Here is a 23623-nt window from a genome sequence, read left to right on the forward strand (position 1 = left end):
GAAACAAAAGCCTCCTGGTGGTTGTAAGGTGCAGCCAGGTGAGCCCCAGGGGCTCAGCCCCGCCATCGCCGCTCCCACCTGCCCGCCGCCGTCCCTAGGAACCAGCTCCTCTGGCCGGGGACGCCCGTAGCCCCCCGCGGAGGGCGCTGCGAGGGGTCTTGGCTTCGTTTCGGTTTGAAAATGCGAGTCCGCCGGAGCCGTGGACGGGAATCCGGAGCCCACCGGGAGCCCGACCTGTCAACCCAAGGCCCAGGTGCTGCCTGGCTGGCAAGCATGAGCTAGATGCACATTTAGAAATTCTGGTAGAAGAAAATGGTTTGAAAATAAAAACTATTTTCTTTCTTGATAGGAGAGGCGTCATTCTACGTTTGAATATAGTTTTTGTTTTTTGTTTGTTTGTTTAATCTTAATGGAGGGATCCCTGGGTGGCGCAGCGGTTTAGCGCCTGCCTTTGGCCCAGGGCACGATCCTGGAGACCCGGGGTCGAATCCCACATCGGGCTCCCGGTGCATGGAGCCTGCTTCTCCCTCTGCCTCTCTCTCTCTGTGTGACTATCATAAATAAATAAAAATTAAAAAAAAAAATCTTAATGGAATCACTTTTCCTGCTCAACTTATTATGTAGCTTGATAACTCCGGCGAAGTTTCTCAGTGTTTTTTCCCCCGAGCTGCGCAGAATCCTTAAATAACAATTGCAGTAATTTTTACCAGAGCTATGAATATCTGGTTATGCGAGTATCCCGGAAATTTCCAGGAATCTAACAGTAATAAGATCCAGGGCAGTATTGGAGGTGCTGGGAATAGGTGCGTCCTTTCTTAGTAAAATTACTAATAAGTTCTAGTTTGGCGTTTGTGTTTGTTAAAAGCTTCTTAAGTATAATAAATGTGCACTAAAGAGTTCCTAAGAATGATATCCCTCCTTATTGGGAACTTCCTCTGTGCCATGTACTTCACATACAAACCATCTCACAGAACAGCGTTTTATAGGGATGCAGACTTTGGGTGAGTTAGAAAAATGTGTCCCTCTTGGCAGACACAGACAGATGTAGCTCAACCCCAGGAAGTCGCCCAAGCTACGGGCGCTTGGGCTGTGATTAACCCACCACAATGGAGGAAGGGAAGACAGAGGCCTGGGAGGCATTGTCAGTCTTTCATGGTGAAGGAGTCAAGGTACAGAGAAGTCATGTGACATCAAGAATGCAAAATGTATTGGATTTAATGTAGCATATTAACTCAGACTGCTTGAAGAGTAGAATCCTTTGTGCTATTTGAAACAACACAAAATCAAAATACAAAATATCAAGGGAAGTTTCTATTGTTTTAGTCTTTTCCACCGTCTCATTAAATGACCTGAAAAGTGTTATTGTGATGAAAATAAATGCCAAGTGGTGAAACCATTCCAGACATAATGATCAATCTTTGCCCAGTGTTAAGGCTAGAACATTGGTTTCTAAAAAGGGCTGAAATGAAGGGAAGTAAGTGCTAGTTTCCAGCCTCTGCCTTAAAAAAAAAAAAAAAAATTAAAGATAGCATGAATAGCCTTCAAACCAGGGCTATTCAAAGTGAAGGACAAGAAACAGCTGCACCAGATCTGTAAGCTCAGGCTGGTTCCATAATATATTGACGATAATGCTCTCCATTTCAGGTGTTCTGTCATCAGGCAAATTTGATCAGTGTTTTAGTCTGTTTGGGCTATTGTAACAAAATATCACAGACTAGGTGATTTATAAACAACAGAAGTTTATTTCTCACACTTCTGGAGGCTGGAGATCCAAGATTAGGGTGCCAGAGTGTCAGGTTCTGGGGAGGGGTCTCTTCTAATTTGCAGATGACTGACATCTCTCTGTGTCCTCACATGATGGAAGCAGTGTGGAATTTCTGGGGTTTCTTTTATAAAATACTAATCCCATTCATAAGGCCTCCACCCTCATGACTTGAGCACCTCCTAAAGACCCTACTTCTTAATGCCATCACATGGAGCATTAGGATTTCAACATGAGTTTTGAGGAAACACAACATTCAAATCACAGCAATGAGGGAAGAGATTTTCAAGTGATCTTTGTGGGTAGAATGTAAGATTACTCGGCATACAGAGAGGACGCTCTGGACAAAATGGAAAGGTACTCACTTGGGTACGACTGCAGTGTTTTAGACCATCAGGATAAATTCAGGTGTGTGGTTTCTCTAGGTTGGGTTTCTGGCTACTTCCAAACCTCTGATTGATTTTTAGCTTTATATTTCCTATTGTATGCTATATACATCTTTCGTATGCTCCCACAGACCTCACAGCTTCAAAATATCTTTAACAAAACCTGCTTTTCTTTCTCTGTTTGCTTTATTTCTTCCATCAATGGCAACAGCAATCTTCTCATTATCCCAGAGAAAACTTGGGAGTTATTCCAAAGTCCTATCCCTCTCCCTAGTGCCCTGTCCTCTCTTCAGTCCCCAGCTGCCATCTATTTTACTCCTTAATATATCTGGAATCAGTGCCATCTTCTTTAAAAATTTCTATCTTAATCATTTTTCATTTGGATTGGTCCAGTTATCTCATAACTGTCTTTCCCATCCCATCTCACCCTCTCCGATACATCTTCCTCCATGCCTCCAGTGTGAACTTTCCAAAGTCAGTGGTCCCAACTCTTGTGCAAAGCCCTCTCTGATCTACCCTTTTCTCCCTCTCCAGGTCCTCAGCTGCACCCTACTCTCCCACCCCCGACTGTCATGCAGAACTGCTCTCTGTCCACTTTTTAGGTTGGTTCCTCTAGACACAGAGCCTTTGCATTTACATCTGCTTGGAAATTTCTTCTGTAATTCAGATTAAACTCACCTCTGGGGAGGCCTTCGTTGACACTTCAGACTGATTTATGAGTCTCCCTTGAGTTTTCCCCTCCGTTGACCTGGCAAAACGTAGCTTTATAATTTTTTCTGTCTCCCTCATAAGATAGTGACTTCTGAGGCCAGGGTTAAATATAAGATGATGGCAGCACTCTACATTTAGTGAGCTCTGTTTGTTGACCACCTTCGGGAAAGACCATGCTAACTCACAGAAGCAGTAGTGGCACAGGGCCAAGCAGTAATGTCCGGTGCCCAGCCTCTGCAGTTCAAGATTTTCATGGAGCCTGGGACCCGAGCTAATAGCAGTGGGAGTCTCTGATAAGCAGTCCTACAGCGGTCTTTGAGCATTATCTCCAGACATGTAGCCAACACTCTGGCTTTCCTGAAGATTCTGTGAACTACATAATATCTTTGAACAAATATTTTTTCTTTTTTTTCATTAAACCAGTTTGATTGATTTCTGTGATCTGCAACCAGGAGCCCTCACATAGACCTCTGAACTGAGAGAGTCCAGGAATCCAATCTCACTCCTGCTGTTCCCGGTCTCTATCACAGGGAGTCACTATAGAGAAGCTGGCTCTTCACTCTTCAGATTCTGGTCTAACATGCTGTGAAGCCTTGAGGTTCCAGGTCACCAAGTGGACTGGCTTGGTCCTTCAAGGGGCCACAATGCTGCTTTCTCCCACCTTGCAGCCCTTAGTATTCATACCCAGGCATCTTCAAGAAATGCTACAGGCTCCAGGTTTGCTAGGCCAGAATATGGTGGTGGTTTCAAAACATGCCACAAATTTTTCGACACCCCTCCCAGCAAGAGATGGATTATATCTCCTCCTCTCAACGTGGTCAGGTCTTCTGATGGAAGCAAGGCTAAATGACTTGCAAGCCTAGGTTTATAAAGGCTGTTCTGGTTCATGGGCTCTCCCAGGACACTTGTCAGCTGTTATGAAAGAAGTCTAGTGCCTCTGAGTCCTCATGTTGAGAGCCCAGGTGGAAAGACCACATAGAAAGAGATGCCTGGGAAGCGCCAGCTGTTTGAGTTCTCCCAGCCTAAGCACCAGACACGTGAGTGAAGAAGCCTTCAAGATAATCCCTGCCCCAGCCCTCCCCGTCTGACAGCATCTGTGCTAGAGGATGGATGAGATGGCCAGCTGAGCCCCATCAGTCCCCAGACATGTAGGCAAAATAATAATCATTATTTAAATAAATATTTGGGGGTTCTTTCTTACACAGCTATAGATAACCAAATATTTTCCTGCATTCAATGATAAAAGGAATTAAAAATCTGGGCAGCATGGGAAGGTTTTGCTAAAGGTTTTGCTAGCTGAATGACATTGCATTCACATAACCCTGCATTCAAACCCCAATTCTACCATCTATGAATTACCTGGCCCTGGGCAATTTATTATCTTTATTGTGTCTCATTTTCAACCTCAAATGGAAACTAGAATTTTGAGAAAATGAAACCACATACTAAATAAAACGTTTGCATAGTACCTGTCACAGGAAAATAACTGACCTCACACCTCTTGTCTCATTTTTCTGCTTCTTTTTTTTTTTTGAGATTTTTATTTACTTATTTATGAGGGAGAGAGAGAGAGATTGAGAGAGAGAGAGGCAGAAACATAAGCAGAGGGAGAAGCAGGCTCCCTGTGGGGAACCTGATGCGGACTGGACTCGATCCAGGATAACAACCAGAGCCATAGGCAGATGGGGAGGAGGAGATAGTGTGTAACAGGCACAGAGTTTCGGTTTGGGAAGACAAAAACTTTCTGAAGACAGTATGGTGGCATAACAATGGAAACGTACTTAATGGCCCTAGACTGTACACTTCAAAATGGTAAAGCGGTAAGAGAAAAAATTGTATGCATAGGTTACCAAAATTTTTAAAAAGGAAAAAAAAATCTGAGCAGTAAGCAACTTTGGAATGTACATAGAAATGGGCATTTCCATTATTAAAACAATTGGGCTTCATCCAGGAGTGAACCCCAGGTATTGAAGGTAATATTTATGTGAAAAATATATGTCCAGTCTTCAGGATGATAATAGTTGCATTTTAAGTAATAATAATGAAAGCAGCTAATGAACCTCCTATGAACCAAGTGCTAGGAATGCAGACAGAAGACAGATTATCTTTCTTTTGTGTCTTACAGTGTAGTCAGGGGAGGGCAGTACTGGGTGGGTGAGCATTGTGGGGAAGAAGTAGACAAACCAGTGAAAACAGGACATGTTTGGGTAATGACAAGTGCTATGCTGATATTAAAGCAGGGTCACGTGATACAAAGAGACTAGCACCTACTGTAAAGTGGGTGCACAGGAGACCCCGGAGTAAATGCCATTTGCTAGGAAGGGAGGAACAGGTTTAAGAAGGGGCCATTTGGGGTTGGCATTGTTTCCTTTGAAATGCCATCAAATGTCCAGATGGGGATGGTAACTGCTCAGTGAAATTCTAGTCTGGAATTTAGGAAGATCGGGGCTGGAGATATGGATTTGTAGGTCATTGGGACAGTGGGTGGGATTTAGAGCTGACTCCAGGTAAGATCTCTAGGGAAAGCACAAAGTGAAAGAAGTGATCAGAAGGAAGATGCTAGGAAGGAGGCTGAGACCAGCCGCCAGGGAGGCAGTGGGCCAGGCAGAGAGGGTGATGTCCTGAGGGGCCAACTGTGACTACCACTGCTGGGACAAGGGGAGAAGAGAGTAGCTAAGTGACTGTGGGTTTGACACCAAGGAGGTCAATGGTTGTGTGGAGGTATCTGTGGAAAGGTTTAAAGAGAGAGTCAAGGAGGATTTGAGAAATGGAGAACTAAAGACAATATTTCAAGAGAACTTTTAACACTTTAAGAAGCAGAGAAATGCAGGGTGCCTGGGTGGCTCAGTGGTTAAGCATCTGCCTACGGCTCTGGTTGTTATCCTGGATCGAGTCCGCATCAGGTTCCCCACAGGGAGCCTGCTTCTCCCTCTGCCTATGTCTCTGCCTCTCATGAATAAGTAAATAAAAATCTCAAAAAAAAAAAAAAAAAAAAAAGCAGAGAAATGGGACAAGAGGTATGAGGTCAGTTATTTTCCTGTGACAGGTACTATGTAAACATTTTATTTAGTATGTGGTTTCATTTTCTCAAAATTCTAGTTTCCATTTAAGGTCGAAAATGAGGCACAATAAAGATAATAAATTGCCCAGGGCCAGGTAATTCATAGATGGTAGAATTGGGGTTTGAATGCAGGCTTATGTGAATGCAATGTCATTCAACTAGCAAAACCTTTAGTATAGTCGATATATCATTCCTATATAAGGAGATAATTTAATCCCAATTTCAATTCAATAAAATATGGATGCCCAACTAAAATATTTCTTTGTTGATTATGTGGCAAAGTTCCAATATGGAATAAGCTTTGTAGAGACCTTTAAAAATGTCCAATAAAATGTGCTTTATTATTTTTTTCCTAGAGAAGTACTAATTATGCAGTATCATTTCAACTAAAATCCAACTCCCTAGAGAAAAAGAGTAGAAGAGAGAGACCACAATTTTATACATTGTACTGAGAAATAAGAGACCTTCCCACGTGATGGCTAATCCAGTCAAAATAATTGGCTACTTTGGTGTAAACACCTGGGTACTCTGGGTTTCCGCAGTTTTCACCCCAACTCACAACACCCCAAACATAAGTCACATTGTTGATATCCTTACAGACTAAGGGACCTCCAGAGTCCCCTTTACAGGCGTCGATGGAACCGTCATCTGTACCTGAAAAAGACAAAGGAAAAAAGAAAATCACACACGCACTTCCATTTGTCGAGGCTGCCATGCCGACTTCTTGTCTCCTCCACCAATGGGTGTACCTTCTGGCTTTCTTCCACTTTCCTAACGGGAAACAATGAGTATTCTCCCTTACCAGGCCCCTGCTGGGCCCATAGAGATGGAGCAATGCAGGTAGGGGGACACTTAGTCTTCTGCTCATTTTCCAAATTTAGTTGAGTGCTTCCCTTACTTCCTCTATTTTATGCAAGTTTATACTCTAAGGAGACTGCAATCTGAAAGTAGCATCCAGTGCTGATTGGGAAAATAATAGATATACTTAGTGCTTATTGAGTGCTTAATATATATTAGTCATTCATTGTGTTAATCCTAAACCACAGCCCAATGAGCTAAGCATCATTATTATCCCTATTTTAAGATCAGATAAATAAGGCACAGAGAGGAACCTAATTTGTCCAAGGCCACTCAGCTACTGAGTGGCAGAGGGTGGACTTGAACTCAGGCAGGGAGACCTTAGAACTTTTCCTGTTAATTGTGATAATTGCCTCCTGGTAAGTTTTGTGCTATTCTCCCCTTTTGTCCTCTGGCATCCTGAACTCCATTTAAGAAGGGAGGGCACTGGGAATGACTGTTTACTTTCTTTTCACTTTTAAGACTTTCTAAGGTTTTTAAATCACGGATCCCAAAAGCTATAGGATGTCAATAACATTGCCTTTTTCTGTAATACACTATTTTTATAAGTGGTTTTAATAAAGTATCATATATGCATTACCCTGGCTGGTTCCCTGCCTTAGCATCACCGCCAATAGTAGGAACTGTGGTAGCTTGTGTCAAAGATGTGGGAAACAAAGGCAAAAGAAATGTAGTTTCAATTAAAATCACCTTATAGCTTGCAAGACCCTCATAGGTCCCTGAAACATGCAGAGTGTGACCCTCCTCAAGGAACTCGTGGCTGCCTTAGTGCCTTCACGCTTAAAAGTAACCTTATCTTGGCATAGCTGGCCCCTTGAGGTCCTGAAATCCTTGCTTTCAGAGTTGTGCTATCCCTCACCCCCATGAATTAAAAGAGTATACAATCAATCACTCCTCACAATCCCAGTACTTTGTGCCCACAGGTCCGTTCCAGAGAGTATAGAAGGGGTTATAAGATGTAGGCGAGAGATACAGGGGGCCTTTAACTCCCCTGATGGGCTCTGCTGTTCCCTGCAGGTGGAGAGGCTGAGATCCAGTGGAGCAGAACAAGAGATAAGGGAACAGACCAAGTTGGTAGAAGAATATCAAGGCCATGGGCTTCCCATTGACAGTTCTCAATAAAAGACTGCCACTAAAAGCCCTAGGTGGCAACTCATTCAGGACCTCTCTGCTTCTAGAGAGCTTTTTTCTTTCCTTTCTGCTCTCACTTTCACTTAATAAACTTTTATTTCCCTTTACCCTTTTGTGTTGGGGAGATTCATCCTTCCACTCCATGAGACAAGCACCCTGCAACTCTGTATCACTAGCAGTCAGTGGCAGGTATCATAAAAAGTGCAATGGGATTTCTGAGGAGGGAGGATTTACTCCTGACTGGACACATCTGAAATGAGACTGTTCAGAATTTTATTTAGAACAAGTTTGAGTTTTGATCCTGGATATGCCACTTCTTGTCTGTAGGACTTTGGGCAAACTATGTAACTGCTGTGCATCTGTTTCCTCATTTATTAAGACCTTGGATTTTGCAGATGGGGAACCCTGCTCCAGGTCACATGAGTAGTAATTGGTAAAAACGGGGATGTAAACCCCGGGCAGTCTGTTCCAGAGTCCATGCTCTTGGTCACCTTGCTATATGCCATACGGTGTCATAAGATTTTTCCTTTTAGTGTTAGCTTAAGGGAATTTGAACTAGGGGCCAGGGAAGCACCAGCCAGAAGGTCCAATGAAAGGGCCCAGGGCCCAGAGCAAGTGGATGGATTTAGAGAGGAGGAGAGATGTTTGGTCGGGGGTAGGTGTAAATAGCTTAGAGAAGCTACTTGGGACTTACCTGCACACACCATTTCTTTTTCAAAGTAGCGACCTGGGTAAAACTTGGAGCAGTTGTCTATTAGCTTAACGTCACCCCACTTAAGTACATAAACTTTTTGGTTGTCTAAACAAAGTGAGAGAACAAATAGACATTTAGAAGTCACAAATGAGAAATCTAAATAAATACTTATTCTCATAATTTGGTAAACCATGAGGAATATAGAAGATTACATATATTCCTTAACACATATATAAACTTTTGAGGAGAATTCATTAACGTATTTAATCCTATGCTGCTCCTCTGCCCTGTTTCTATAATTGCCCTTCTAAAAATAGTTAAGGGGCATTATTGAACACATGCTGGAGTCATTCTTATTTCACAAAGCCCTGGGTGCTCTGAGATGAATAAGATAAACTCCTTCCCCTAAAATTGCTAAGTCCAGTCGGGGAGCTAGACTGATCCAGTGACTGTGGATCCAGTCAGTGATTAGCATTTTCTTACATGAATAGGTCCTATCATTTAACAGTCACAGATTTCCTTGACAGTGCTTGTTAGAGTGAAAACAATCTTTTGACATAAGAATGAATGTAAGTCAAATGACTTACCCCCTCACTTAATGAATAAACTATTGGGGGACAGAGGCTTCTGGTTATCTTTTTTTTTTTTTTTTAAGATTTTATTCAGAGAGACAGAAAGAGAGGCAGAGGCAGAGGCAGAAGGAAAACCAGGCTTCTGCAGGAACCCTGATGCAGGACTCCATCCCAGGACCCCGGGGATCACCACTTGAGCCCCAAGACCCCGGGATCACGTCCTGAGCCAAAGGCAGATGCTCAACCACTGAGCCACCCAGGTACCCTGGCTTCTGGTTATCTTGAGAGGACACCTCCATGACCCTAACACTGTAGGGAGCATGTAGTATACTATAAAACTAATATTCTCTTCTGAAAAGCAGGGGGGAGACAAAAATCCACCAAAGTAAAGGACAAATTAGGATATTTTCTTTTCTTTCCTTCAAGTCTTACTTCAAGTTAGTTTTAAAATGCTATCTTCTTCAGGTTAAGAGTTTTTTTTTTTTTTTTAATTAGTGATTTATTATTTCTTCCAACTCAGGAAAAGCCTTTAAAAACTGGGAATTCCTATACTATGTGAACAATTTTTAATGGCTCAGGAGATTATTCCCTCCCCTGAACTCTTGTTTTGTATACTCCCTTTTTTCTTTTTTAGAGGGAGAGTGAGAGTGGGGAGGGGCGTAGGGAGAAAGAGAAAGAGAATCTCAAGCAAGCTCCATGCTCAGCAAGTCTGATGCAGGGCTTGATCTCACAATCCTGAGATCATGACCTGAGCCAAAATCAAGAGTTGGATGCTTAACTGACTGAGCCACTCAGGCATTCTATTGCTTTATATACTCCTTGGGGCACCTGTCACATTCTGCTATCCGATGGTGGCATTCACATCTGATGGCTTCTCTGTACTGTAAGTCCCTTGAGTGCTGGTCTTGTCTCTCAATCTGTAGCCTCTGTACTCTTTGTTGACTTGGTCCATATTTTTCATCAGTGAAATCCTAATACATTAGCATTACTATCTTGCAGGTATGATAAGGGCTCAAAAATGTGTTAAATTGTTTGATTGATAAGTAAAACAATGCATAAGAACATACCTACCAGTTTATAGGAAATACATGGAATAGAAGAATGTGCAAAATGCCACATCAAAGATACAATCAGCCAGATTCAAGGTGTGAAAATTCCAAAATAAGAACGACTCAGTTTCTTTAATAAATAACATTTTAAATAAAAGGAAGAGGGTAACTGTTCTAGAGTAAAAGAGATTTAAGAAAAATAGCCACCAAATGCAAAGTGCAGACTTTGGATCCCAAGGAAATAATTCTGATTGTTAAAATAGTTTGTAAATAATTGAGAAATATTAAACATGGAATGGTTATTAGATGATATTATGGGATCATTTTCATTTTGTTAGATATGGATGATGTTGTGTTTTTGTTTTTATTTTTGTTTCTTTAAGTCCTTACCTGGTAAATGTATCTACTGGAATATTCATGGGTAAAATTACATTATATCTGGGTTTGATTTAATATGCTTCAGGAAAAAATAACTGTGTGTGGTGGGTGGGTGGGAGGAGTATGTTCAATAGCTCCCAAGTGTCCTTCAGATCCATTCTCTCCCCTTTGATGCCCTACCCTTTGCCTAAAGAGCCTGATCTAAGGGACCACCTCAACAGGAATCTCTTAGCCTCTGGTTTTCTTTTCTTTTCTTTTTTTTTTAAGATTTTATTTATTTATTCATGAGAGACACAGAGAGAGAGGCAGAGACACAGGCAGAGGGAGAAGCAGGCTCCATGCAGGGAGCACTATGTGGGACTCGATCCCAAGTCTCCAGGATCACGCCCTGGGCGGAAGGCAGATGCTCAACCGCTGAGCCACCCAGGTGTCCCTAGCCTCTGCTTTTCAACATAAAGGAAGGAAGGGAAGATAAGGAGAGAAGATAAAGAGATTGGGGTTGGCTATAACCTTCTATCCAAAATCACTGCTTCTCTTAATGCAGCCTGCTCAACCTGATACTCTTTCTCGTGGTAACTTCTTCCTCTCACATCTTTAGATCTAAGAGAAGCTGTTCTGGTACTGTTCATTCCAGGTTGCTGCCTAGCCCTTGTAGTTCCCCAAACCCCTATCCACATCCTTGTAATTAATCCCTTTATAAGTAGCCCTTCCTATTTATCTATTAAGCTTGTGAATAATTCTGAGAGATAAAACAAGACTGGTAGAGGGTTGATAACTGGAAACTGAGTGACAAGTAAATAGGCTTATTGTATATACTTAATCTCTACTCTTGTACTCGTAAATGTACATAATAAAAGTTTTTTAAGGAACAAATGTTAGGACATAATGCCTTCTGAATAAATTAATTACTAATAACATTTAGTCTTGGGTATTATATGTTAATTTATACACATATTTGGAACTTTTCAATGTAGCAATTATAAACAATGTAGTGGAGTATGAGTCTATAAGACATGTAGTGAAGTTATTTACAAAGAGATGTAGGAGGTCAAAAGGAAGCTAAATTTCAAAGCTAACTCTTCAAGATAAAGGTAAAAACACTGGCTAATTCTAATTTAACTTCTAATTTAGCCAGTTTTTCTAAGTGTCTACATCACTTATTCACACAAATGTTCACCTCAAGTCTTCTTAGAAGCTCAAGAAATAATTCTTTCTTTCTTTCTTTATTTATTTTTTACTTTTTATGGGACGCAATGGTGGGGCAAGGAGAATGAGGAAGTGAAGGAGAAAGCAGAGGGTTGTGGGATTACTGATTCACCTATACTGAGACTATTCCTTTGAAAACCATTTTATCTTCCATCCATGTCTCTCTAACAAATCCAGAAAGTCCATGCTGTATATGTCCCCCTGTCACTCTACTTTTTTTTTTTTAAATGGTTACCCCTCAATGTATACTTCAAGATCACAGAGTGTAGATGTCCTCTGAAACTCTGGATCAGGATCAGCTACATAATTTTCAGGGCCCAGTAAAAAACAAACAAACAAACAAACAAAAAACAAACAAAAAACAAACAAAAAACACGTGAGGTGGGGGCCGCTGCAAAAATTATTAAGAATTCAATGATGATGACAGCATAGCAGTACACTAAGCATGGGGCCTTTGGAGCCTGGGATGCTGGACAACTGCACAAGTCTCACTCCCATGAAGCCAGTCTTGACTCCTCATTTTTCTGGAGTTATGCTATGTTTTTCCCAGAGTACTAGGAAATTAGCTCTATCCATTTCTATTCCCCTGGAATAGAACCCCTGGATTCTGATTAACAAATTTTAAAACATATACCTTTTTCTCGACCCCAGCCAGAAACAGTGCATCTGTCATTAGGTTGGAATAGATATGAAGACCAGGGGACACAGGCAGGGATGGAATGAGGCAGCGAACATTCTTTTTGGTTTGAGCGTTTTCTCAATTCAATCAAAGCTATGTCATTTTCATAGGTGGCTCCGCTGTAATTTTCATGAACAATAATTTGTTTTGCGAGCTGAACAATTGTATCACTGTCAGGTCTTAACGAACTTAGAAATGATGTCCATATTTGGTACTGGTAAATTCTACTGACACTATAATAGAAAGGAAAGGGAGATAAGTTATATTGAGGGAAAAAAACAACTAAAACATGAACATTTGATGCTTCGTCTTTATATTCTCTGTTTTAAAGGACTTTCTTCCTTTTTCCAGATTCTTTTTTAATCCTTGCTGTTATGAGGCAGTGTGATTAAATTTATGGGGTAGAATGTTAGTGGCCAAATAAAGAGAGGAATAACCCATCTAACTGCTCAATATAAGGGCCATAAAGAACGCACTAACAGTTGCCCAGAAGTGGAATGAGTTGGCTACCTCTGGAGAGCACCATCACTGAAGGTGTTCAAGCAGAGATCAGAAAGCATGTAGCCAGGAATGTGGTTGAGGAAATGGGGAATCAGGGCACACATTCTCATTACTTTGCCAACCCCAGAGGTTCTCAAGGTGAAGACTATAGCAGTCATTATCCTGCATTTAAGACTTAAGACTGTGTTTAAGACTGTTCATCTTAACATTGTATTGTATTCTATTTATTTGTCAGAAGCCTTTCTTCCTGTTGAATTGTGCTAGTTGAAGTCAAAGGATGAGGTCTGATTCATCTGTACTTAGATCCCTTCATCTGGTATTGTACCTGGAATATATTCGCTCTTCTTTTTTTTTCGCTTTTCTAAATTTAGTTGAAATTAGCTAAATGCTGCTTGTTCTATGCTTCACTCAATTTTCATACCAATTTTTACCTCATGTTTTCAGCAAATTGGCATTACCATCATTTTCTCAGGTAATCACCTAACAGCTAAACGGTGATGTTCTAGGAACTAAGGAGGTGTGCAGGATGCTTTAATTTATGCTTAATATTCCAAGAATGCTATGCCTCATATTAATTTTGGTTGCTTTTTAGGATCATAGGTCCTGAATATTGTTTAAAGTTTAGTCCTGTTTATTCATTCAATTTACTCAACAAATACTTAGTATGCACCTACTATTACCAGTCACTGTGCTAGCCACTGGGATACAGAAATGAGCAAAATCAGAAACAGTTCCTGCCTTCATGGAGCTCAGGATCTAGGGAAAGATGTGGTATTAAATGGATAATGGGGATAATGAAGATATGTATTCTACTGTGTAAAGTGAGAGAAATGAACAACACATGGAATTCTGAGAATTTATCAAGAAGGCTTTGACTTAAGGGAATCATGGAAGATTCTCTGGGGAAGTGAAGATTGAGTTGAGATCTGAATAAAGAATAGCACTAACTAGAGAAACAGGGTAGGAAAAATCATTTCAGGCATTAGAAGTAACACCTGAAGATCTCTCTGCAACAGGGAGCAAGGTGCATATGAGTAGTTGAAAGAAGTTCAGAGCAGGTAGAGCAGACAGAGAGTTGAAGCTGTGGGGCAAGATGAAACTGGCAAAAGTAAGTAGAGGTCAGATCACATGGAGCCTACTGGGCCATGTTAAAAATGTTGTTTAGATACTCTAGCAGCAAATGAGCCTGGCAAAACCAATGTCTGACATTTTCAGCCTCTCTAGTGGAGAAGTGGGCCCTGCATCCCACCAAAATTCATGAGAATAAGAATTAAAAAAGTAGAAGCAACGTAGATTAAGACTACTGATAGTGGTGGTCCACGATGGGAGTGTTGGAACACCCTGAACTCGCCTTATTCCATGGACACACCAAATCTAAACTACATATAGAGCAATACCTCCTGAAGAACAGAAGGCTAATCAAACAGCTTGTGCACAATAAACAACAAAGGGACTGCATAGAGAAAGGTAGGAGAGACAGAGATATGGTAATGATGGCAACTCCACATCTGATTCAATGACCTGCAGTAGGAAGGAATATCCCTAAGGGGTTCGTGTGTAGATTCGCCTGGCCTGGAGGAAAAATAAAATCACCAGTGTAAAGGGCAACTACACTATAAATGAAAGAAATTAAATTTTGAGCCCTAGAGAGTCTGCCAAATGGTGGAAGAACTGCTGGAACTTTCTTTTTTTTTTAAGATTTATTTATTCATTTATTTATGATAGACATAGAGAAAGAGAGAGAGAGAGAGAGAGGCAGAGACACAGGAGGAGAGAGAAGCAGGCTCCATGCCAGGAGCCCGACATGGGACTTGATTCCGGGACTCCAGGATCATGCCCTGGGCCAAAGACAGGCACTAAACCACTGAGCCACCCAGGGATCCCCTGCTGGAACTTTCTTGGGGAGTTGAAGGTGCTGGTGAGTGCCATTGTCTATGTTCCCCTTCCACCTTGATAACACAGATGGGAAAAGGGCCTAGACACTCTAGCTGGTCTACAGCCTCAGTGACCCCAGATTCCTAGACTAAATAGCTCCAGCCATCCCTTTTAGGTGGGCTCCTACCTTCATCCATCCCAGCACCAGCTGTCTTGGTGAGACTGCCCCAATGCAGCACACCCCCAGCCACCACCACTTGTGCTTGCTATATCTCCAGCCATCACACCAAAGTGGCCAGGTAGAAAGTAATCCAGGACTTTCTGGGCTGCATCTGCTTCAACTCCAGGCCATCCTACCAGGAAAGCCCCTATGTGGAGTGCCCCAGCCTGTTTGCCCCAGCTCCAGTTATCCTGCCATGGTGGCCCTGGTGCAGAGCACCCTGGAACCTGCCAACCCATGCCTGCCCCAGCTCCCGCCATCCAGCCAGGTGGTTTGAGCATAGAGCCCCCTGGGACTCCCAGGTCCATGCTCACTCCAGCTCCAGCGTCCATGTAGAATGGCTCCAGTGTAGCATGCCCTAAGACCCCTTGGCCCATACCTGCTCTGGCTTTAGCCAGTCAACCAAACCCACCAGGTCATATAATCTACACATGGAAGCACCTACACAAGACCACTCCTTCAAGACTGGGAAAAGCAGCTGTTCTGCCTAGTACCCAGAAACAGATAAAGTCAAACAAAATCAGGAGACAGAGAAATATGGTTCAAATAAAAGAACAAACAAGATAAAACCAGGGATTAAAAAAAAACCCTAATGAAATGGAAGTAAGTAACTTACCTGATAAAGAGGTCAAAGTAATGGTCATAAAGATGCTCATTGAACTTGGGAGAAGAATGGAGGAAACACAGTAAAAACTTCAACAAAGAATTGAAAGAACCAAAGAGAAATCACAGAGCTGAAGAATACAATAACTGAACTAAAAGATACTCTAGAGGAAATCAATAGCAGATTAGATGATACATAAGAACAGATCAGTGATCTGGAAGACAGAAGAGTGGAAATCACCCAAGCAGAACAGTAAAAAGAAAAATAATTTCTTTTTTTTTATTTTTGAAAAATAATTTTAGTATGCTAACATCGAGTATGCTAACATTCACATTATAGGGGTCCACAAAGAGAAGAGAAATAGAGATGGGCAAAAAACTTATTTGAAGAAATAATGCTTAAAATTTTATTAACCTGGGGAAGGAAACAGACATCTAGGACCAGGAAACACAGAGAGTCCCAAAACAAGATGAACCCAAAGAGATCCATAACAAGGCACATTATAATTACCATGGAAAAAGTTAAAAAGAAAATCTTTTTTTTAATTTTTATTTATTTATTTATTTTTATTTATGATAGTCACACACACAGAGAGAGAGGCAGAGACACAGGCAGAGGGAGAAGCAGGCTCCATGCACCGGGAGCCCGACGTGGGATTCGATCCCGGGTCTCCAGGATCGCGCCCTGGGCTAAAGGCAGGCGCCAAACCGCTGCGCTACCCAGGGATTTTTTTTTTTATTTACTTAGAGAAAATCTTAAAAGCAGCAGAGAAAAACAAATAATTACAAACAAGGGAAACCTCATAAGGTGATGAGCTAATTTTTCAGCAGAAACTTTTCTGGTCAAAAGAGAGTGGCAGGGTATATTTAAAGTGCTGAAGAAGAAAAACTCATAACCAAGAATACACTATTTGGCAGGGTTGAAAAAGAGATAAAGAATTTCCCAGACAAGCAAAAGCTGAATTTCATCGCCACGAGACTGGCCTTACAAAAAAAAAAAAAAAAAAAAAGTCTAAAGGGAAAACCATAATTAGAAATAAGAAAATATATGAAAGAAAAAAATCTTACTGATACAGGTAAACATATAATAAGGCAGTAAAGTAATTTGGCTACTTTCAAAGTTAATATGAAGATTAAAAGACAAATAGTAAAATCAACTATAACTAAAATAAGCAGTTGAAGGATACACATAATAAAAAGATGTAAAATAAGACATCAAAAACTTAAAATATGAGGAAAGGAATAAAAAATGTAGTGCTTTTAGAATGTGTTCAAATTTAAGTAACTGTCAGCCATATATATATATATATATATATATATACACACACACACACACATATATATACACACGCACACAAATGGAGAGAGAGGGGGGAGAGAGGGAGAGAGAGAAAGAGAGAGATAGAAAGACTGCTATATAGATAGGTAGGTCAATATATATGAGCCTTATGGTGAGCACAAACAAAAACCTGCAATAGATATACAAAAAATAAAGAAAAAGAACCCAAAATAAAACTAAAGGAAACCATCAGGCCACAATGGAAGAGATGAAGAGAGTAAGAACAGAACAGAAAAACCATAAGAATAACCAACAAACAATGAACAAAATGGCAATAAGTACATGTCTATCAATAATTACATGTAAGTGAATTAAATGCATCAGTTGAAAGATAGAGTGGCTAAATGGGTAGAAAATAAGACTCATCTATGTGCTGCCTATAAGAGATTCATTTCAGATCTAAAGACATGCACAGACAGAATGTAAGGGGATGGAAAAAGATGTTTCATGCAAATGGAAACAAAAGGATAGCTGGCATAGCAATACTTAAAACAGACAAAATAGACTTTAAACCAAAGACTAACAAAAGACAAAGAAGAGCATTACATAATGATAGAGTAAATCCAAGAAGATGATATAACATTCCTAAAGATTTAGGCACCCAATTTAGGAGCACCTAGATATATAAAGCAAGTATTAACAGACATAAAGAAAGATATAGTAAGTAACACAATAACAGTAGGGGACTTTAATATATCATTTACATCAATGGATAGACATCCAGACAGAAAATTAATAAGGAAACATTGGCATTAAGTGGTGCATTAAACCAGATGGACTTAATAGATATATACAAATATTTCATCCCAAAACTATGGGATACACAATCTTTTCAAGCACACAGGAATGTTCTCCAGAGTACATCATGAGAGAGAGAGAGAGCACACAAGCAGGACAGAGGGATAGAGGGAGAAGGAGAAGCAGGCTCCCTGCTCAGCAGGGGGCCTGATGACCAACTCCATCCCAGGACCCTGGGATCATGACCTGAGCTGAGGGCAGATACTTAACTGCTCAAAGCTCCACACTAATTGTCTCATATGCTGCTCCAGCACTGGCTTGCTCATTTTCTGCATGTGTGCATCATTGACATCTCTTCTTATTCACATAAGGAGACCAATCATATAGGATTAGCTCCACTTATGACCTTATTTAAACTTAATTCCCTCTTTAAAGACTATCTCGAGGACACCCGTGTGGCTCAGCTGGTTAAGTATCTGCCCTTGGCTCAGGTTATGATCCCAGGGTCCTGGGATGGAGTTGGGCATCGGGCTCCCTGCTGAGGGAGCCCTTCTCCTTCTCCCTCTATCCCTCTGCCCTGCTTGTACGTGATGTCTCTCTCTCTCAAATAAATAAATAAAATATTTATTTAAAAAGACTATCTCCAAATCTAGTCATGTTGGGGATTAGGTCTTCAACGTGTAATTTTAGGGGGACACAATTCAATCCATAACAGTGGCTGAAGGACAATATACAAAATGTGTTGAAAACAACCTAAGGTCAGCTAGAGGACAGAGTTTGGATTTCCAGCCTCAGTTCTGATTTTAGAATGAATGAAACATCATTTACTGAGTGCCTCTTACAGACCAGATAGTGTATGTGGCACTTTCATATATGTTATTTTGTTTTAATATTCTTGACAGCCCTAAGAGGTAAATATTATTCTTCCCATTTTGTGGATTACCCAACTGAGACTGAGAAGTTACACAACCGGGCTAAAGTTACACTCCTAGTCAGCTGCAGAAACATAATTATCAGTACCATCTGACAACATACAAAGTTTTTACGATATTATTGCCAATGATAAGCATGCCTATCTATGCTGTATGTTACATCTCCTTGGCTTATTTACTTTATAACCAGAAGTTTGTATTTCTTGATCTTCTTCATCTATTTTGCTTACTTCCCAACTCTTCCCCTTTCTGGTAACCAAGTTTGCTTCTTGTACCTATGAATGTGTTTCTGTTTTGTTCATTCATTTGTTTTGTGTTTTAGATTCCACATATAAGTGAAATCATATAGCATTTGTCTTTCCCTGTCTGACTTATTTTACCTAGCATAGTACTCTCTAGATCCATCCATGTTGTTGCTAATGACAAGATCTCATTCTTTTTTTATGGTTAAGTAATATCCTATTGTATACATACATCTTTATCCATTTATGTATACATAGACACCTTTAAATTCGTTTTCATTTTCTTTGGGTAAATACTGGAAGCAGAAGAGCTAGATTGCATAGTGGTTCTATTTTTTAATTTTTTGAGGAACCTCCATACTGTACATCATGTGTTAGTCCACAAAAGATAACCAACTGAGCCACACAGGTGTCCTGGAGATAGTCTTTAAAGAGGTAATTAAGTTTAAGTAAGGTCATAAGTGGAGCTCTCATCCCATATGATTGGTCTCTTTATGAGAATAAGAAGAGATGTCAGTGATGCACACATGCAGAAAATGAGCAAGCCAGTCTGGAACAGCATGTGAGACAATTAGTGCAGAACTTTGAACAGTTCCTTTACTGTCTGGAACACATATCAAATACATTTAAGGGTACATGGAAGGGGCAAAAGAGATGTATACATTTGAAGCCTTTAAACGCATGCAGCTCTTTAAACAACATCCTTGTTGAAGTGAGGTGAGAAATGCCAAGTTAGTATTACCTCTATATAAACCTTTCAGTCATAAACTCTTCTCGACAATTTGGTGTAACTCTACAAAACATAGGTAGTATCTACTTCCCATCATGCAAATGAGCCAAAAAACATGCCTTGGTACCTATGGGTTTGATCTGACCTTGCCATCTGGGATCATAATTTGGTCTGGGGGGAAGAACACAGTAGGTTCTGGGACAATGGCCTCTGGGGTTCCGATCATGAATATTGGAGGGGATTTAGCTGTTAATAGAGTGGAATTTGTCACATGTTTTTATCTATCATCTGCCAAAATCTCTATTACCCACTTTGATTATTTCAGGGAATCCAAAATCTGTTTGGAGACATTTTTTACCTGACACAGTGTGCAGCAGTTAGAATCCAACACCCTCCGATATAAATTCCTCCACATTTGATTTTCTCATTTTCCTTAATTGCCACCTGCCACGGGAAGTCTCCCTGTAAGAGACATTAGTGTGGTTACTGCCATTCTACCAAACAGTGATAGACAGATGGCCCTAAGATAAGTCCTTTGCAAGAGTCCCAGTTTCTTAACATTACATATCTTCCCCACCTTTCTTTGTTTTTCAAACTTGGACTGCTCCTGGGAAGTAACAGTTTTACCATTACTGCTGCCTTTCCTCCCACGACTCGTTTCCTTCGACTGAGCACGTTGTTTGTAACTCCACAGAATAGTTTAGGGAGAAGTGACTTTATCCGTTTTCTTTCTTCAAGAAAGAGAGAGATTGTATCATTATGATTTTGAACGAATTACTTCCTTATTGTCTATGCCACAAAAACAGCAAAGTCATTGCTAAAACGAAACAGGCTGAATTGATTAATAAATTATTTTATATACTAACAAGTACTATTTACCTTGTTTAAAAATTCTAGCTTAATACGAAAATTGGCTTGATTCTCTGAAGTTCTGCCTAAAGGCACACTGGTGGCAGAAAGAGGTTAGCTGAAGGGTTAAACATTTATCAGTCTTTGGCAGATAGATAAGAGATATCACATGGCCAGGCATACTTAAGATGAGGGTCTCATTCAGAAATTTTCAGAATGAGCTGAAAACATGGGCACCTATATCTTCTCACTTCCATAGTTTTTACTTTGTAGAGGCTGTTCCTATGGAATTCTTTTCAATAATATTAACATTAATGATGTTAAGGTTTGAGCACTTTCTGCATCAGTCCCCATGCTAAATACTTTGCATGTAGTTTATCTCATCTAACCATCATATTAACCCTGAGAAGTAATGTGCCGGGGACCCATAGACAATCCAGGATCAATGGGCTAGAGGGTATTTTTTTTGTCACTTGACATGTGATAATATTTCCTTCCTTTGTGAGCATTTAGCTGTGGCACACTTGTCACAGAGACACATGGCAGAGCAAAGCTTAAGAAGTGAACTGGCAAAAGAATTCACACAAAAAAGAAGAAAGTAAAAATATATGATGTTTTCCTTATTCTTTCTATATATTTTACCATATCACAAATACTTTTATGAACTTGCTTATTAGCCCCAAATTAGAAAGGAAAATTAATATCAATGTCAATTACTTTGAAGGAGGTAGCTCCTTCAGGGAAAGAAGTTGTGAGTGAAGATGGATAGTTTTCTGTTTGTTTTTTTGTCCCACCCATTCTAAGAATGGGGGTGGGGAAAGAGTGTGATGGTAAGTTTTAAATTTGTGCTTAGACCTTTATTTTATTTTTAAAGATTTTATTTATTCATGAGACACAGAGAGGCAAAGACATAGGCAGAGGCAGAAGCAGGTTTCCTATGGGGAGCCCAATGTGGGACTCAATCCAGCGACTCCAGGATCACACCCTGAGCTGAAGACAGCTGCTCAACCATTGAGCCACCCAGGTGTGGCTTTTAGAACTTTAAAAGAAGAAAGACCTCGTCTACTGAGGGTTGTGGAAGCAGCTCGGGCACTATCTGAAAACCAGTGCTATGTTGAGTATAAAATAAAGCGTCTTTGTTGAAAAATCTCTTCAGACTGATATCTATATCTTCAAGATCTAAATCTTTCACTCATTGTCTGATGAAAAAACATTGTTAATTAATTTTGGGGCCTGGCATTTAGAAGAGAGTCTTCAGCTTAAATTCTTCTAAAACAGGGAGTTATTTTATTCCCAAATTGTATTTGAGGTTAAGTTATTCACCTAAGGTTATGCAGTTAATAAATAAATGAGTCAGGATGTAACACAAATTTGTCTGACTCAAAAGCTCTTATTAATTACTGTCTCCTTAGGGGCTTAATACTTTAATTTTAATACTTCTAATTAATACTTTAATTTAATTTGGCTTTCAGTGTACAACTGGCCAGGATATGGATCTTCAGAGACCTGTTTTATCATGTTTTATCACAGTTTAAAATATTGCAAAAGAACAACTAAGTTCAAGTAAAATCTATTATTTTTCTATTTCAAAATGTATGTCATGGGTCGTGCTCGAAAACTGGTTGTTTTTGACACAACTGATGTGACAAAGCTTACAGCAAATAAAACTTTATGTAGGTCAAAAATATTGTATTCACTTCAAAATTAGCTTTGTGAATTAATCCATTTTTAAAAGTAGTTCCCAAGAAACATTTATGTTTGTTTTTCTTGATAGTGATAAGCAGAAGAGTAATGGCATTTTTTCTATTTAGATTGATAGCAAAGGTAATTGTTGCTTGAATCAATTACAGGTACACACATTCATACATACATACACAACATTAAAATGCAGACTTAAACCAGGGAATCGGTAGTAAAAGAGAATAATGTTAACTTACCTGCATCCATATTAGCAGTCAAATATTCTGTTTCTTCTATAATAAAACAAAAAGTTCCAAAGTTTATGATTGTGTTTATAAAAAAATTAAATAATTAAAATTATTTAAATTTTGATCGTAATTTTCTGTCTTAAAACCTGTCCTCTATTTATTTGAGAGAGAGTGAGAAAGAATGCGGGCTTGGGTGTGCATGTGCATGTGTGGGCACACATGAGTAGGGGAAGGGCAGAGGGAGAGAGAATCTTAAGCAGGCTCCACAGACTTGGGGTTTGATTTCACCGCCCTGAGATCATGACTTGAGCTAAAATCAAGAGTTGGATACTTAACCCACTGAGCCACCCAGGCACCCCAAAACCTGTCCTCTGTTTAAAAAGGACAGTACAAATCCTAAAAGCACACTGTCTCATTTCCTTTCTATACCTAGGTAGGTAATTGTGAAGGCTCATGATGAACTAGGCAGAAATTTTGCAAGTACCAACTAAAGGTGTCTGTTGGTACAGAATGGTGAGACCTATAGTGCTGCGGTTTTCTGCATTTAGAGAAGGCACAATGCTTGGGTAAGAGAAGTAAAGTTTCTTTTTCAACTCTGATTCACCAAGTCCTTATATAAGGTAGTGAATAGTTACTAACACTGAGTGAAAGAGTACTGAGCTGACATCATAGAGGCTCCTCTCATTTTGTACATAATAAGACACCTCTTACAGGAGTCCTGCAAACAAAGATGTTGTATTAGGCATTGATAGTATTAGGCATTAAGGATATTAGAAGTCAAAAATGAAACAAACCAACAAAAGATTCTCTCCTCTTCCTTAGACATTTGCTTGAAGTTATATGGGATGATTCCATCATCACTTTGCCATCCTAGAACATTTCAGAGGATAGGATAATAATTTCTTTGACCTAGGGGTCCAAAGGTGAATTCCCACCACCATGTTTTTTGTCTTGGTTGAGGATGTGGCTGTGAATGGCACAGCTCAGAAGGGCAATGTTACTTGGCTACAGCAATCATGTGTCTTGTCTCTGGATTTTCCAAGTTCTTTTTGGGAGAGATATATACATATCCACATGCCTAGATTATTTTCTGGGGCAGAGAGAGGTTCTGCTCAGAAGCTTTCACAAAAGCACCCTCATGAATCAAAGAGACCACTTAAATGTTCATATTAAATGATC

The 23623-nt window shown here is 40.1% G+C and overlaps 1 protein-coding gene across 3 annotated transcripts in view; it reads right to left on the minus strand.

Annotated features, from left to right (window-relative positions):
- Positions 1–6242: 6242 nt before the first annotated feature.
- CFI (complement factor I) overlaps positions 6243–23623 on the minus strand; it is a 50642-nt gene continuing 33261 nt past the window's right edge. For all 3 annotated transcript variants that reach the window (XM_077882274.1, XM_077882273.1, XM_077882272.1), the window contains 6 exons: positions 22454–22489; positions 20295–20398; positions 20026–20129; positions 12443–12720; positions 8604–8708; positions 6243–6574 (listed from right to left, as the gene is read on the minus strand). In XM_077882274.1, the coding sequence (XP_077738400.1) occupies positions 6357–6574; positions 8604–8708; positions 12443–12720; positions 20026–20129; positions 20295–20398; positions 22454–22489 (845 nt within the window). In that variant the 3' untranslated portion in view covers positions 6243–6356. The remainder of the gene's footprint in view (positions 6575–8603; positions 8709–12442; positions 12721–20025; positions 20130–20294; positions 20399–22453; positions 22490–23623) is intronic.

This window comes from Canis aureus, chromosome 33 (genome assembly GCF_053574225.1).
Source record: "Canis aureus isolate CA01 chromosome 33, VMU_Caureus_v.1.0, whole genome shotgun sequence".
Lineage (NCBI taxonomy): Eukaryota > Metazoa > Chordata > Mammalia > Carnivora > Canidae > Canis > Canis aureus.